The sequence below is a fragment of the Toxorhynchites rutilus genome, chromosome 3, assembly GCF_029784135.1.
Source record: "Toxorhynchites rutilus septentrionalis strain SRP chromosome 3, ASM2978413v1, whole genome shotgun sequence".
Taxonomy (NCBI): Eukaryota; Metazoa; Arthropoda; class Insecta; order Diptera; family Culicidae; genus Toxorhynchites; species Toxorhynchites rutilus.
This window is the reverse complement of record NC_073746.1, coordinates 270,531,347-270,545,911: the sequence shown is the minus strand read 5'-3', so window position 1 is coordinate 270,545,911 and position 14,565 is coordinate 270,531,347. Positions and strand designations below refer to the sequence as shown.

The 14,565-nt window shown below is 37.2% G+C and overlaps 1 protein-coding gene across 6 annotated transcripts in view; it reads right to left on the bottom strand.

Moving 5' to 3' along the window:
- Positions 1–429: 429 nt before the first annotated feature.
- LOC129779233 (protein peste) overlaps positions 430–14,565 on the bottom strand; it is a 29,225-nt gene continuing 15,089 nt past the window's right edge. For 2 of the 6 annotated variants that reach the window (XM_055786593.1, XM_055786594.1), the window contains 6 exons: positions 11,435–11,656; positions 10,831–11,136; positions 2,144–2,350; positions 1,565–2,071; positions 1,429–1,502; positions 430–1,370 (listed from right to left, as the gene is read on the bottom strand). In XM_055786593.1, coding sequence (XP_055642568.1) covers positions 986–1,370; positions 1,429–1,502; positions 1,565–2,071; positions 2,144–2,350; positions 10,831–11,136; positions 11,435–11,557 — 1,602 coding nt within the window. In that variant the 5' untranslated portion in view covers positions 11,558–11,656 and the 3' untranslated portion in view covers positions 430–985. Of the gene's footprint in view, positions 1,371–1,428; positions 1,503–1,564; positions 2,072–2,143; positions 2,351–10,830; positions 11,137–11,434; positions 11,657–11,714; positions 11,857–12,027; positions 12,295–13,850; positions 14,038–14,565 lie in introns of those variants that run through there. The other 4 variants (XM_055786595.1, XM_055786596.1, XM_055786597.1 and 1 more) reach the window with 4 other exon arrangements.

Here is a 14,565-nt window from a genome sequence, read left to right as displayed (position 1 = left end):
CTACGAAGCTTGCTCATTATTCTCGTGCTTGTCGTATTGTTCCTGTGAGGAAAAGAATGAACCATGACTCAAACATCTTCAGCTGATTCTGTAAAATAACGGCTCATTCCACACCACAAAAACTTTCTATAGAAGAGTTATTTTAAAATTTTCGCTTCATTGCAAAATAATACCCGAAGTGGTTAAAAAGCGGATTGAATAACATAATTTCATTATTCTACGTCGGAAATGCGATTGTATCTCAGACACAACCCCCTACAATTTTTTGTGCTTGCCTTACCCTGAATAATCTGTTAGGGATCCGTTAATTCCGATTACACCAGTAATCGTAAAAAAATTCTTCAAAACACAATCGAACTAAAACCCCAACTAGCATAATAATTAGTTTTTTTTTCTTTATATCCTCTGACAATAACAAACTCGTACAGCTACTACACTATACTAAAATATCTTAGTATAAAAAAAACAATATACTTCCTCTGAAAAGTTACACCTTTTTTTTAGAAAAAAAAATGTGATGTTATACTTAACTGGATTGTTTATCGAAGCTTTCATACCGAAATCTTTACAAGACAAAGCGATTATCCTTTTTATCGCGCTGCAAATGCGCACATACAAGTCATCCTTTTTTCAATGTTTTTGTTACGTTGGAAACTTCTTGAAACTCCTGGTATCGCTATTATCACATTCGATGGAAGGCAAACGTGAGCTAGTTTTTTTTTTCCACTTTTGAAGAATTATAAACTGTGTGGATTATGATTAGCAATATTATGATAGGTCTGGCACATTAATCGAGGTGTGGCATTGCACTGATTTTAGGATGATGTTCCCTGTAATACACTCACTGGAGGATGATGGCTCGGAAATGAACACACAGCTGCAATAACACTAATTGCATGAATACGGCACTTATTTACTAATAATGAATGTAGAGAACTCATTTTGCTTCTTGCTTTGCAACGCAAATTCTCCATGTGATACAGTTTCACATCCGAGCCGTCCCATTTTCACTAACCAATTTGACCGGTTTGTGGTCGATCAGTGGATGTGCCTCGATGATTGTAACCGATTCTTTTTTCTCCTTCTCCGGCAGCAGAATGGCTGCTTTAGAGAGGTTTTGCTGCAAGAGTGCCTTGTCAGTACTAGTGTCCTTGACGATATCACGACGCTTCCGTCGAGACAGCATTCGATCGGCTGGCGTCCAAACGATCATGGTGATCCCGAGGATGAGCATCACAACACCACAAATACGACCCGTCGTCGGAATGCTGAGAGCATGACCAATCTCTCCGACAAATTCCGGCTTCATAGTGACGTGCTGTTCAAACCAAAGCACCGGTAGGAAGACTCGCTTCACGCCTTCGTAGAGACTGCGGAAAGGTAAAAGTGTAAAATTTGTTTCCCGTCGTAATTTATAGTGGTACTCACGCTATGTTTGGATGGGGTTCGATGAGTATGTTCAGCTGGAACCGAGCAGCTACTTCGAGTGGAATTCCGGTTGTCTTAAATTGTGTAGGATTATGAGTACAATATTTGGTTTCTTTCGAAAAAAAAATCTATTTACCGGTTCCATAGTCATGTAAAACTGGTGCTTACTTTTGTCCGGACTTAACCCTTCTACCTGTTTGAGGTAATATTCATCGGCACCGTAGTAATGAGGAAATGACATAAACACAGGCGTTCCGAAGCGACAGGCAGATATATTCAGTACTCCAGAAGGAACTATTTCACCCGCGCTAAAGCAAGCCGTTTCCGGATACATCGTTCCATTATCAACCGTTCGAGGACCGCCAGCATACTTGTATCCTCGGATTCCGGCGACTTCTTCTTCTCGCTCAAAATCCAAAGGCAAACTGCGACACATATCGGGCGTGAAGAGTTGGATAGGGACGTCTTTGCTTAGATTGGGTGTATAAAACTCGCCGGCGGATCCATTCAGCATTCCACAGTGGTCAGCGAAGAAGTCCGTCCGTGGTTTGTAGTTCCACTCGGCCATCGATCCAATTTTAGCAATGTCGTCCACACCGGTGTGAACGTTATAATGGCCAATTAGATCGGCTGAGTTATTGCGCTACAATTCAAAAAATATATCCACGACACAGGATTAAATCTTCTACAATTCATTGCTGTGAGTGGAACTTACCGTGTAGAACCAACCAACACGATCGAAGGGAACTTCACTGGCATCGAACAGCTGTTTGCCCATTAGCACCATATCATCTTCGTATCCGTCGAACAGCAGTTCGCCAGCTGTTTTGGCAACGTACACCTTCTGGTTGTAAAGGTTGAGACCCATCGAGACACCTTTCTGCTTGACATAGTTCCAACTGCGGGCCCGATGTGCAGCTGACTGAAATAAGAGAAAGCATTTCAAATTGAAGGCATCTTACTCAGGAGTTTTACATAGGACAATAATAGTGGTTCTATTTTCATTGGCCCCCTAAACCATACGTTTTGCTTCATATTCGGAAAAAAAACCAAGTCCCAGAATGTCGGTTTTTGACAACAAAAAAAATGGACGTTTCATGTAATTTGTAATTTCATGTAAGACATTTGGCATCAACAAATTTTTTTGAAAACCCCGATTTCCTTTACTTACTATTCACTCACGAGACGTGACACGGAACTAGGACACAACACTTATATTCCTGTGCAAAGTTTCAGCTCAATCGGACATGATTTAGGGGTGCCTCAAAGTGCTCAATGTTTTGATTTTTTGATCCTCAAAAATCTTCAATGCAATGTTCATAGCAAGAAATCTCACCAAAATGGTTCATGGAGCCCACGAGTTATGCTGGCTTTAAGTTTATATAAACATCAGATGTTATAGGTCCTCTAAAACATTCTAAAGTTGAGAAGATCATAGAGTTATGTTCTTCTTCTGTAGGAGCATTGTACCACTGCGACCATTAGTTTGATCTATTGTGGTGCACTCCAGTTTACTATACATGCGCTGTCAGTTCGTTCCATCACTCAAGGAATAAGCGATAGTCGCACTAGGACTTTGCATCTCCCCCCAAGAAGGTATGACTTCTTTGAAGAAGTTTTTTACCTTTTTTGGTTCAGCAGACCATATCTCGTTAGGCATAAGAATGCCCTTTCCAAGAATCCGCAGTCTTTGCTGAATCAATACAGTGCATTGACACAGTAAATGTTCCGAAGTTTCAAAATTGCAGAAACGACATTTATCATCCGTTATTTTAATGTTAATGTGTTAATGTGCTCCATTGTTTAATTTTTTTAATTGATATGAATTTATATGAATATAAAACCCAAGTAATCTTGCTTTCGTTTATGTCAATGGGATATCAATTTCTCGTGGTCACTCAATGGATTTTTAGCTCTAAATAGCATTAATATTAACTAAGCATGATCTAAACTCTCAGATAGACAGATAGTTCGTAATGAAAAGAGGTAATACATACTTTTCATAAAATACATATGTACTATAGTGTTTACTTTTCAAATATACATGCTATGCATATTTTTTTTAAATACTTATAGTTAAGGATGCCTCATCTTGTTCTTGATACCAAATTTGGTTAGGACAAGCCTGATATAAGGAATTAAATACCAAAGGGAAAAAAAATCAAAAATATAGAGAGAAATAGCTTTTCAATGCCAAAGTAATTTTTGAACAGTATTGTTTTGGTATTGGATATGCTCATTTCAGTATTGGTATAACATTGTGGGACCTAATCAAACAATATTCCAAAATTCTAATACACAGATCACTGCATATACGAAGTCGTCAGTTTGACAGTTTGGCGTGAGGAGGCGATCTGGCGTAGTGGTAACATCCATACCTCTCACGCAGAGATCACGAGTTCAATTCTCACTCCCGACTTTCTTCCGAAAATGGTAGTAAAAGTTACTAACCCATTCGTTGCAATTTTCAAATGTCCATAATCAAATTTGAACGAATGGGAGCTGAAACAAATCTCACAAAAATGTCAAACCGAAGGTAAGGTTAGGCACCGTGCATTCAATTATTGATTTCTTTTATTCCAAATTCTTGGTGAGTGCGAAAGAGATAGCAACGAAAATGGCAAAAAAAGATTTTTCAAGTTTTACCCAAATAAGACCGGTTCTAAAAAAAGAAATCCTCGGATATTTTTTCACAGCAATGTTCGAGTGGCGGGAAACGTCGTTTTGATCAGCTCGAATAATATGATTAATAATTATTTTATTTCGTCATTTTATGAACTACATTTTAACATAAATCAAGGCCGATCTTCTTAAAATAAAACTTTTTAATAGAATCCAGTTGTTTTAGGAGTAGTCTTCCAGTTTTTATTGGAAAATATTGGCTGTCAATCGGATCAAATACGGCAGTTTTGCTTATTAACGTCTCCGTTCAACCACAAATGTTATTATTCGCTAAATACAACTTTTCGAAAAAAAAAACGGAAAAAAGCATTTTTAACAGAGATTAAGATAATAAAATTCATCGATTTGTCTACAATTCTGTTTGAGGAGGCTGAAATAAATGTCATATATTAAATGAAATGAAATTAATAGTCATTGAATGAAGTTGGAGAAAAATTATTTTCTGGAGTTTTTTTTTATTAAATTATATACTTTTCTTTAAATGAATACTATTAACGCCTAAAAAGTATTCAAAAGTAATATTACAGAGACACGTGCGGTCTGTGACACTGTGGCGAGTATATGAGTTATGATTTTGTGCGCGAGTACAGGAGGGTTAAAGCAGAACCATCGAAACTTTCAGCCGTTTTGAGACGTTTCTCGAAGAATATGCTGGAACAGAGTTTATCACTTCCCAATCACGAAGAGCAACTACAAAGTGCACTGTAGAGTGCCAATAAAAATGGCCGTCTCGAATTTTCAAACGGCATTTGATTGAAAATGTTGATTTGAAAAACTACCGTTTGCAGAATATCAGCTCAATCGGTAAATGGCTTGCATAGCCGTCAAAGTTTGGGTTTTTTTGAAAACCGAAAAATCATCTAAGGGTGGAGTAAATGAAATCAGGGTTTAAAAAAAAATATAATGCCAAATATCTTCGAATTGCATGAAACCTCGAGATCTACTATCATTTCGACTTTTTTTTTTGTCAAAACCTACACTCTGGGGCGATTTAGGGTGGTCCGAAAAATCTTTTTTTTCACTTTTTCCTAAAATTGACATTTTTCAAAAATTCATAACATTTGAACCACTCAACAGATTTAGATGATCGACATATCAAATTGAAGCTAACCTTTTATTAAAAAATGTTGAACTTGCAGAAGAAAAATGGGTTTTATTTTCGTAATTATTGATTGTAGTCGTTTTTTATTGTTGTCATGGCTTTGGACTAGAGGGCACTATATTTGTTTATATTTTTTCTTGAAAGCTGAAGATTTTTTATATAACATATGTTGATGTTAGAGATGTTATTTTTTTTGTTTTTGAGATATGATTTTTCAAAGTTAACCTATGGCTCGAAAAATCATTTTTCGCCCTTTATGCAAAAATGATTTTTTTGCAAAAATTCATGACATTTGAACTACTGAACCCATTTAGATGATCGACATTGTTAATTGAAGCCAATAACCTAACATTCTTTGAAAAAATATCACACTTGTGGGAATATTGGATTCAAGTCGCACAGGTCTAGTCTTGTCACATAGGAATTTTGAACGATGACTTAAATTATGTTAAATTTGCAAAATAATAACTCAAAAACGAAAAAATAGCATCTCTGGTATCGAGTTATATTATGTTAAAAATAATCACCTTTCCAGAAAAAATATAAAAAATATAGCACCCTCTATCTTTAACTAAGAAAACTATGAAAAACTAATTAAATTATTAATTATAAGAACAAAAATCCCAATTTTTCGCAGAAGCAATATTTTCTAAAAAACCCAAGCTTTAATTTGATATGTCGATCATCTGAATCTGTCCAGTAGTTCAAAAGTTATAAATTTTTTTAATGGCAAAAATGGGGAATTTTTTTTCGAACAATCGATTAAAAAAAAATCTTTGAAAAATCATAACTCAAAAACGAAAAAAATACCACCTCTGATACCGAAATATGTTATGTGAAAAATCCTCAGAAAAAATATAAAAAATATAGCGCCCTCTATTTCAAAGCCATGAAAACAATAAAAAACGACTACAAACAATAATTACGAAAACAAAATCCATTTTTTTTGCAGGTCCAATATTTTTTAACGAAAGCTCATTGGCTTCAATTTGATATGTCGATCATCTGAATCGGTTCAGTGGCTCAAAAGTTATGAGTTTTTAAAAAAAAGTCGTTTCTGGGAGAAAGTTGAAAAAATTGATTTTTCAGACCACCCTAAAATGGGCACCATAACAAAAAAGACGGGTGGGTAATGTCGGGGACATAACCGGAGTGACGTAGGACTATACAAAGGGGACAGCTTTTGTTAAATATATATTTTAAATATAGTGCTTTATTTTCCTCTCCTACGTGAATACCTACCTATCTACCTGAAAAATTGATTAGTTTACTGTTTACTCTTTATGAATATGTTGATGGTTCTGAAAAGAACCTTTGGTGTTGTGTTTTTGTTATCACTCGATATTCCCATCTTGTTCGGTTAAACCTTCCTGTTTAGCTATTGCGTTTGCCACTCGCCACAACTTTCACAGTTGGAAAATTTCTTCCCATCCAGCTTGTGACATGTTGTTCAGTAAATTACATTTAATGCGACGTGCCGGAGAAACACTTTGCCACTCACTGAAACTAATTGTTGCCTTGATGAGCGCCGAACCGAAGCTGCTCTGTTCTTGATGCGGGTTTTCTGATTGTCGTGAGCAGCTTTGCAAGCCAACTCGAGCACTCCGACGGCCGAAACTCTATAATCGCTGTTAAGTATACTGGAGCTCCGGCACCAATCCGTTCGGCCTAGTTACCCTTGCAGAGCAATCAGTGAATGCGACCAACAGGGAACTGGAGACCTGCACGGTTCGAGTGAGACTTTGCCTTTCCCTTAACTTGTCCTCCTTTGTTACGTCCACGATGCCGATGCCGTACAACCACACGGGTTTACGGTTAGAAAGAAAATAAGATATTTTTTTGGGGTCCGCGTGTTTTATACTCTAGCGGTACACACTCACAGGATAGAGAGAAATCGGCAGACTCAGCCAGAGGGGCGAGTCCAACGAGACGAACGAATGAGCGTTAAAAGGGAGCGATGGCAAAAAAATTCATTCATTACGATTTGTTCGCTCGTTGGATTCACAGGCAGGCTAAAAAGGGTCCTTTTCAGGATCACAAAATTATCTTCAATCTAAAGAGTTTATTGTTTTGTTATCACTCGATATCCCCATCTTGTTCGGCTAAACCTTTCTGTTTAGCGATTGCATTTGCCACTCGCCAAAGTTGGAAAATTTCTTCCCATCCAACTTGTGACATATTTTACAGTAAATTACAGTAAATTACATTCAATGGCACATCGCATTACCACCACTCAGTATCGGATTGGAGGTAATTTTAACCTGTAATTGAACATTTGCGATGACAGTGGTACAGTGTCGACTTTCAATGTGGGCTCATAATTTGGACCCCGAACTCTATGTTTACAAAAATGTCCAACTAAATATGTCGCATTGCAGGTCCGTCCAATTAGCTAAATGTCGAGATAAGTGTAAATTACTGTACTTTCAATCTAGAAGCAATTTAAGAATTGGTGAAAATCAATAAGCTCAGAACAACTGCCAAATTCACATACTCATCATATCCTAGCAAACAAATTATGAAAAAATCAATTTGTGTTTTATTATTATTTTGGATATTGTTTTAGAAAGCATTGAACTGTATTTCCTAAACTCTTTTTTGGAAGGTTTAATGGCCCTGAAAAGCGCCTTGTTTTATGGAATGGTTCCAATTTAAAAAACTTAGTACTCGTGGTTTTGAAAAAAAACATTTCGAACGCCCTCGATGCCGCCTTGTTCTGGATTTGCCACCAAAGCAGTTTGTATAAAGAACAAACTTTTTTCTTCTGCTACCTGATGCCGTTTTGCGATTGCGTTTGCCACTCGCCACTCGCTGCAACTGCCTGTTGTCTTGATGTCCACCGAACCGAATGTGTTCTGTTCTGAAAGCGGGTTTTCTTATCGTCGCGAGCAGCTTTGCCAGCTAACTCGATCACTTCGGCGGCCGAAACTATATAACGCCGGCTAGGTGGACTGGTACTAACGCGCTCGGCCTAGCTACCCTTGCGGGGAACTGCAGATCAACACGGTTCGAGCGGGATTTTGCCTTTTCCTTCACTTTTCCTCCTTTACCATGTCCAGACATGGCTGCTTGTGTTGGTTTGTTGATGTGTTGTGATGCGAACCGATGTGGTGTACGGTTTGAATGAGAATGATCGTTACGGCAGCGGAGCGGGGATTTTTAAGCTGACTGGCTGGCTCGAGAATTACGCATGTGTGAGACTGCGACCAATGTTTCGTTTATTTTTTTCTTTTTCCTTTCCAATCGTGCTTCATTCTATTTCACTGCTGCTCTGGTTACCCGTTTTGGTCGGTACGATTTGAGGAGCACAAAATGGACCAATCAAAAATGGGCACATAGTGCATTTTGACAATGCTTGATATTTCACAATCATTCAATTATTTATCTCAAGAAAAATGAAATGTTATTCGTTATGATAGATGCGTAGATATATTTCCTATCAATTGATGCAAAAACCTTTGCGATCTATTGAGAAATGCTCGAGTAATAAGCGTTCCAAATCTTGCATTTTTTCCTACTTGTTCAGTGCCTAGATTTCCATTTTACCCCCTATATCTTCCGGTTAGACGTAGTCCTACGTCAAAAAAAAAAAAAAAATACGGGTCTAATGTTTTCCGATGGAGAACAAAATCACCACTTTTCATGGAAATCTGAGAACCACTATATCGGTTTGGCATAGAATGGCTGTATATACAGAGGTCCCTTAAAGATACCTGACTTCAGGTACAATCTAGGCATAACGTAAACAAGTTAAATATTTTTGTACCCATAACGTCAAGTTGAATCACCGAGGTGTATTTGTGTTGTTGGGATTTCAATTCTACTTAAAAACTGTTTGTGTTTCGATTGTACAACACGAAATATATGTTAAAAGTTTGTATTGAGATAAAAAAATACATTTTTTTTTAAATATCGCTACGTTTTGTATAAACCCACATGTCTTCAAATGTTTTTCAACGTAAATCCTAAACATATATTTTTACCATAATGAGTGACGTATTTGGAAAAGTTGTTGAAAAAAAATACAAAAATTCGAAGTTTCGAAAATCCATAAAAATTCGATGTATCACAAAGTTCGCCAAAAATACTTTTACCATCTTGGCCTGATTTTTAAATTTCCTGCATGACTTCTATCTTATATGGAAAATTTCTTGAAAAAATTAAAAATTAATATTTTAGATATTGCAAATTAAAGCTTTTTGTGGAGTACTATTTTTTTGCTCAGTGTATATTTTTGCACGGTTAAACATCAATACTCTATAACTCTTTCTAAGACACTATTTCGGTACGATTCATAGTTTTTAGATATAAATTTTCAAAGATTTGTCTTACTAAAATCGGTACGCCCTTTTCAAAAGTTACACTTGAGTCAAACAATTTCCAAATGCTGTAGAAAACTCATATTTCCTCCAACCTAAACGGAATAGAACCTTTCATTCAACCTTTCATGTTTTGTCATTTGTCGATTTCATTTGAAATTTCATTGCTCCATTCGGAGACTTCATTTACTAGTGTCACAGGTGTCAACATTTAAGTTTTCAGAAAATCGAAAAATCACCCAAGGAGTACATAAAATCGGGGTTTTCCAAAAAAATGCATCTTCGCTACGCTGAAACCCCATTTGTAATGATAAATATAAACAAGAAGGGGAGATAGCGGGAGGGAAATTTTTACCCTAGGGTATTAGTAATGAAACTCTGCTGAGGCAAATATTCAGCCTTTTTCCAAGCAGTCAACATTGTTTGTTTTATGTCATCATAAAGGCTTCGTTGGTGCCTTTGACATTGCATCAATGCATTGAACTGACGCTATGGTGAAGCAAGTGTTAAGGTTGTGCACCAAAAAAATATTAGTTATTAGTTATTCAATAAGTTATAATAAGTCATTAATTTATTTGGGTTTGCGTGCAGATAGAGTTTATTTCGCTTATTTAGTCACCAAGGAAGTAAATGTCATTCTGGAATTTTGTATGTGATTTGGTTTCGTTCACCAATAGCAAAACTTTCTCCACTAAGGATGACAGCTGCGCTTATCTCGAGCGTATATTGTTCTGAATGAATCATCAAACAATTATCGTCAAATGATTCTACAAAAAAACATTTCAGGGCAAACTGGTAGAATAGCTGTTTCAAAATTTTCGTAGCATTATAAAATAATATCCGCAGTAATAAACAAGCGACTTGAATTAAACTATAGCGTAGTTCTACGTCAACAATGCGGTTATGTCTTGAACACAACCTGCTATAATTTTTTCAAGCACAATCTAGTACCTACCACCATCATCTAATACCTCCGATCGGGAATCCGTTTTGTACCAAAATAAAAAAAAATCGTCTAAAAACGTTTCTAAATCTCATATTTGGATTTTTAACTGCATATTTCAACTTCTAGATTTAATTTTTCTATGATTTTGAATTACAAACACTAAAACTAATATTCAAAACTCCCCACTCTAAATTCCAGGTACTGATGATAAATTTAAGATTTTTTTAAATAATTTGTTTTGCTGCAATTCATAGATAACTCACGTAAAGTATTTTGTAATTACAACAGTTTTGGAAACCCGTTGTGCATCCATCAACATCCAAAAAATTTACTTCTAACAGCTTATAACTCACCAGCGCTACTACATTGATGCTGCTAATCACATCGTCTAGCGAGCCGTTGCTTCCTTCCTCGTCGAAGAAGTAAACACTTTTCTTCCGGTAGCTAACCGTCGCATTGCGATCGTGCCACTCAATGTCGACCTTTTCCGGTCGCTCCGTGAACCGGTACGGTCCCAACTCCTCCAGAATCGGTTTACTGGTGTGGTTCCACAGATCCTCTGGATTTGTCCAGTTGAAAAAGTACACATCCATCGACAGCGGAAACGGCGGACTTACCCACGCATCGTAACCCCGAGATGTCGGACGAAGTTTCAATTGCTAGGGAAATGAAACAGTAATTACGAGATCGGTGAGATTTTTGATTTTGCTGAATAAGAGTGACTAGGTATCTATTGAATTATTGTCGCAGACGTCCGCGGCCACGCGCTGATAGCACCCTAATAGAGGTTAATTCCTCGATCACATACAACTAACAATTATAAATCAAATACACTCGCGGTTCGTCCAAGCGGTCAATCGCGGAAAAAACTTTTGTCACAAACTAGGCCACGTGATCGAGGTTTGAGCATGATTCATCACCCTCTGTCACAGTTTTTCATTGTCGTAGTACGCTTACCTCATACAATATGTCCCGGAACACAGCGTGGAAGCAGAATGTCAAGAAGATCCCGAAAGCCACTAAAATAACACCGCCGGACGTGAGTATACACCGACGGTTGCAACATTCTTTGAAATGCATGGTGGTTTTATATGATCCTACGAGCTAGATGGCACTTTTTTACAAATTGATACGGTTTTAGCTTTGGTACTGTTGTTGAGAGGTAGAACTGGTAGAGATCTGTAAAATAAAACATAAGCAATAATCACAATATAAATTAGGTTTGCGATAAAAATACTAAATGTAAACATTGATATATATTTCAGAAGATAATACGGCTCGTCAAACTCGCTGCTTGGAAAACACATTGCACTCAAGTCAGACCTCTATTCGAAACGCGGTGGGAATTGAATTAAAGCATTTATTTCAATTGGTCAATTAACACTGAACTCTTAAACTGAACCCTCCATCAAATGAATCTGAAAGAGGATCCACAATAGAACTCGGCAACATTAGTCTCGAGTGAAATTGTGTTCACCCCTCCCTCCACACGCCTTCCAGCGTGCGGGAGTGTAAGCAATACACTGGAATTGCAAAACTCAGAAACTCACTCGTGTCGTCGTTGTCGTCTTATTAGCATAAGCCGCTACATGTCATTCTTTATGCACACTGGCAATCACACCAATGATATCACAACTGTGATAACAAATCAGGTTATACACGAGACACTCATTCGCACAAAGCAAGCGCCGAATTGACAAATCAATTTTGGTCTACTCTTACAGTTTCGTAAACATCTTACAAGAGGCTGTAGTAATTGAACTTCATACGCTAGTAGGCCAATGAATTGCTGTACTTTAAACACTGCACAATGCTGTCCGGGTTATCCTAAACAAACAACTGATATTGTTTCGCTGCTAATTTACGAATTTAATGCCGTGTTTACACAGCGCAAGTTACCATCCGAGCTGACCTATCATACGAGTCGGTTTGAAACGAATGCGAATCGGTATCAACTTGACTGTCGTTAGATGAGCGGATCGTACTGGGTGAATCAAGTTATGGCTCCCGTGGCTTATCTATTTTAGATGTAATCCCAACCAAATATTAAAAATGACACAAGTAATACTACGTTGAGAGGGCGAAGTTCCTCTGGTTACGTTAGACCCATCTAAGAAGTCGGAGAAGATGAAATAGGCTATAAATTCCTGCGCTGACTAATTCAGCCCGTTTGGCAGCTGGCAATCGCCCGTTCGACATTCGATAAGATTCATGTGTTACAATTATAAAACAAACTTCACGTCCAGAACGATAAACCAATCAACTTGACGCCTCAGCTCTTTTTTTTTTTCTTTTCATTTTGCTGTGAGAATTATTGAAAGGAGAAAGGGGTGTTCAAGACTCGATTATCACCCTCGAAGGAAGGCTTATCTTTTTTTTCCCCGCTCCAACTTTCGTCTGTTAAAATTTCTTATCGAGTCGCGCCGTGTAAGAAAACATGTCACCAATATTGGATAAGGATTTTTTTTATACATCAAGTGATTTATGCGTTAGATAATACAGCAAGCTTATCACGATATGAAAGGCTTCATATCAAAGCTCTCTCGAACATGTGATATGAATAAGTGGATGTGTTAACCAAATTCGGCGTTTTAATTGGCTCTTTCTCATCATGCCGATGTTTTTGTTGGATTGGAATATCCTGGGACAGCTTTCGAGATCCTCCATCGTGAACAACAACCTAAACATCATAGGTATAAGACGGTCTGTGATACCGTGCGCGATACGGTAAATACGATTGGTCTGCAGGAATGAAGAAAGTTGCAACCGTGATAGTAAAAGGCGATGGCGAAGGTAAAAGCCGATGGTGTCAGACGACGGCCTAAAGCCAGATAGTGAAAAAATCGAAGCCGAAGAAAATGCAAAAATACCAGAAAACAGGAAGCTAATTTTTATAACTAATCGTTCCCGAATTATAGCTCCTCCGAGGCTTCTTCTGCAAAAAACTAGAAGGGTCTATACCCAGGGGTATGTACGGGATCTTGACCTAGAAGTAGGGATTGCATTACCGTGCCAAATTTTCAATAACCGGTTATCCGGTAATGAAAATTTCATTACCGATAAAACCGGTAAATTACCGGTAAACAAATACTTCAAAATAAAACCATTATCTTGAAGAAACGGTTTTTATTGATAATGTTTGTTTTACAAAAAGTTGGTTAAAGTAATACTTAAGGACACAGAGAATGTTAATTTTGTCGCCTTCTAATCTCGATCGGATCTCATTAACAAAGCTTCCAGAAGAGGAAAACGTCCGTTCAGAGTCCAGTACCATTGTCATGTATTTGTCTCTGATCCCTCTTCACGAAAACTCTAGTCCGAAGGTTTTCATCAATCCGTTTATAGACGTTCAGTTTGGGCTGGACGTTGTTACCTTTGTTTGTTGCAATTGTCGTTCAAATTTTTCCTTGATGCTCAACTGTTCTGCAGGTTCCGCATCGTCCAGTGGATTTTTTTCCTCCTGTTGTCCAGCTACAGAATAAATATCATCATCATCAAATTTGATCATGTCAGGATCAATTTCAAATCAGGGTTGCCATGATAAAATCTGTGTTTTAGACCTGAAAAAATCTTTTTATCTTAGTTCTTTTCCAGAAAATCTGTATGAATATTTGTATTATATTTATTAGTTTAATTTTTAGCCATAATTTGAGCTTTAGTTATTATACGATGTTGACGTGGCGCTAGTAAACATATACATTGTAGAAAACACAACGCTTCATTGAGGTGTAATGAAAGTTTAAATAGTTGCATTTTTTTATGCTTGTTTGGATTGCCCAACGTAAATACTTTTATCATAACATATTCTAGAGTACACACAAAAATGTAAGGCATAACTGCCAACGAATGAAAACGTAGATTCAAAAACTGGATAACTGTCAACGAATGAAAAGGGGACATTAAATTGACATGAAACCATGTGTTCAGGATCAGGACAGGTTCTGATAGAAATTTTTATGCTACATAAATTAATCGGTATGTTTTCATTTATATTAACATTTTTTGAACTTTTATTGTTCAACTGTTTACCAATCATTTCAGCAGTAGTTATTTGTCTACTCTTATCCAGTCAATACCTGTTCCAACAG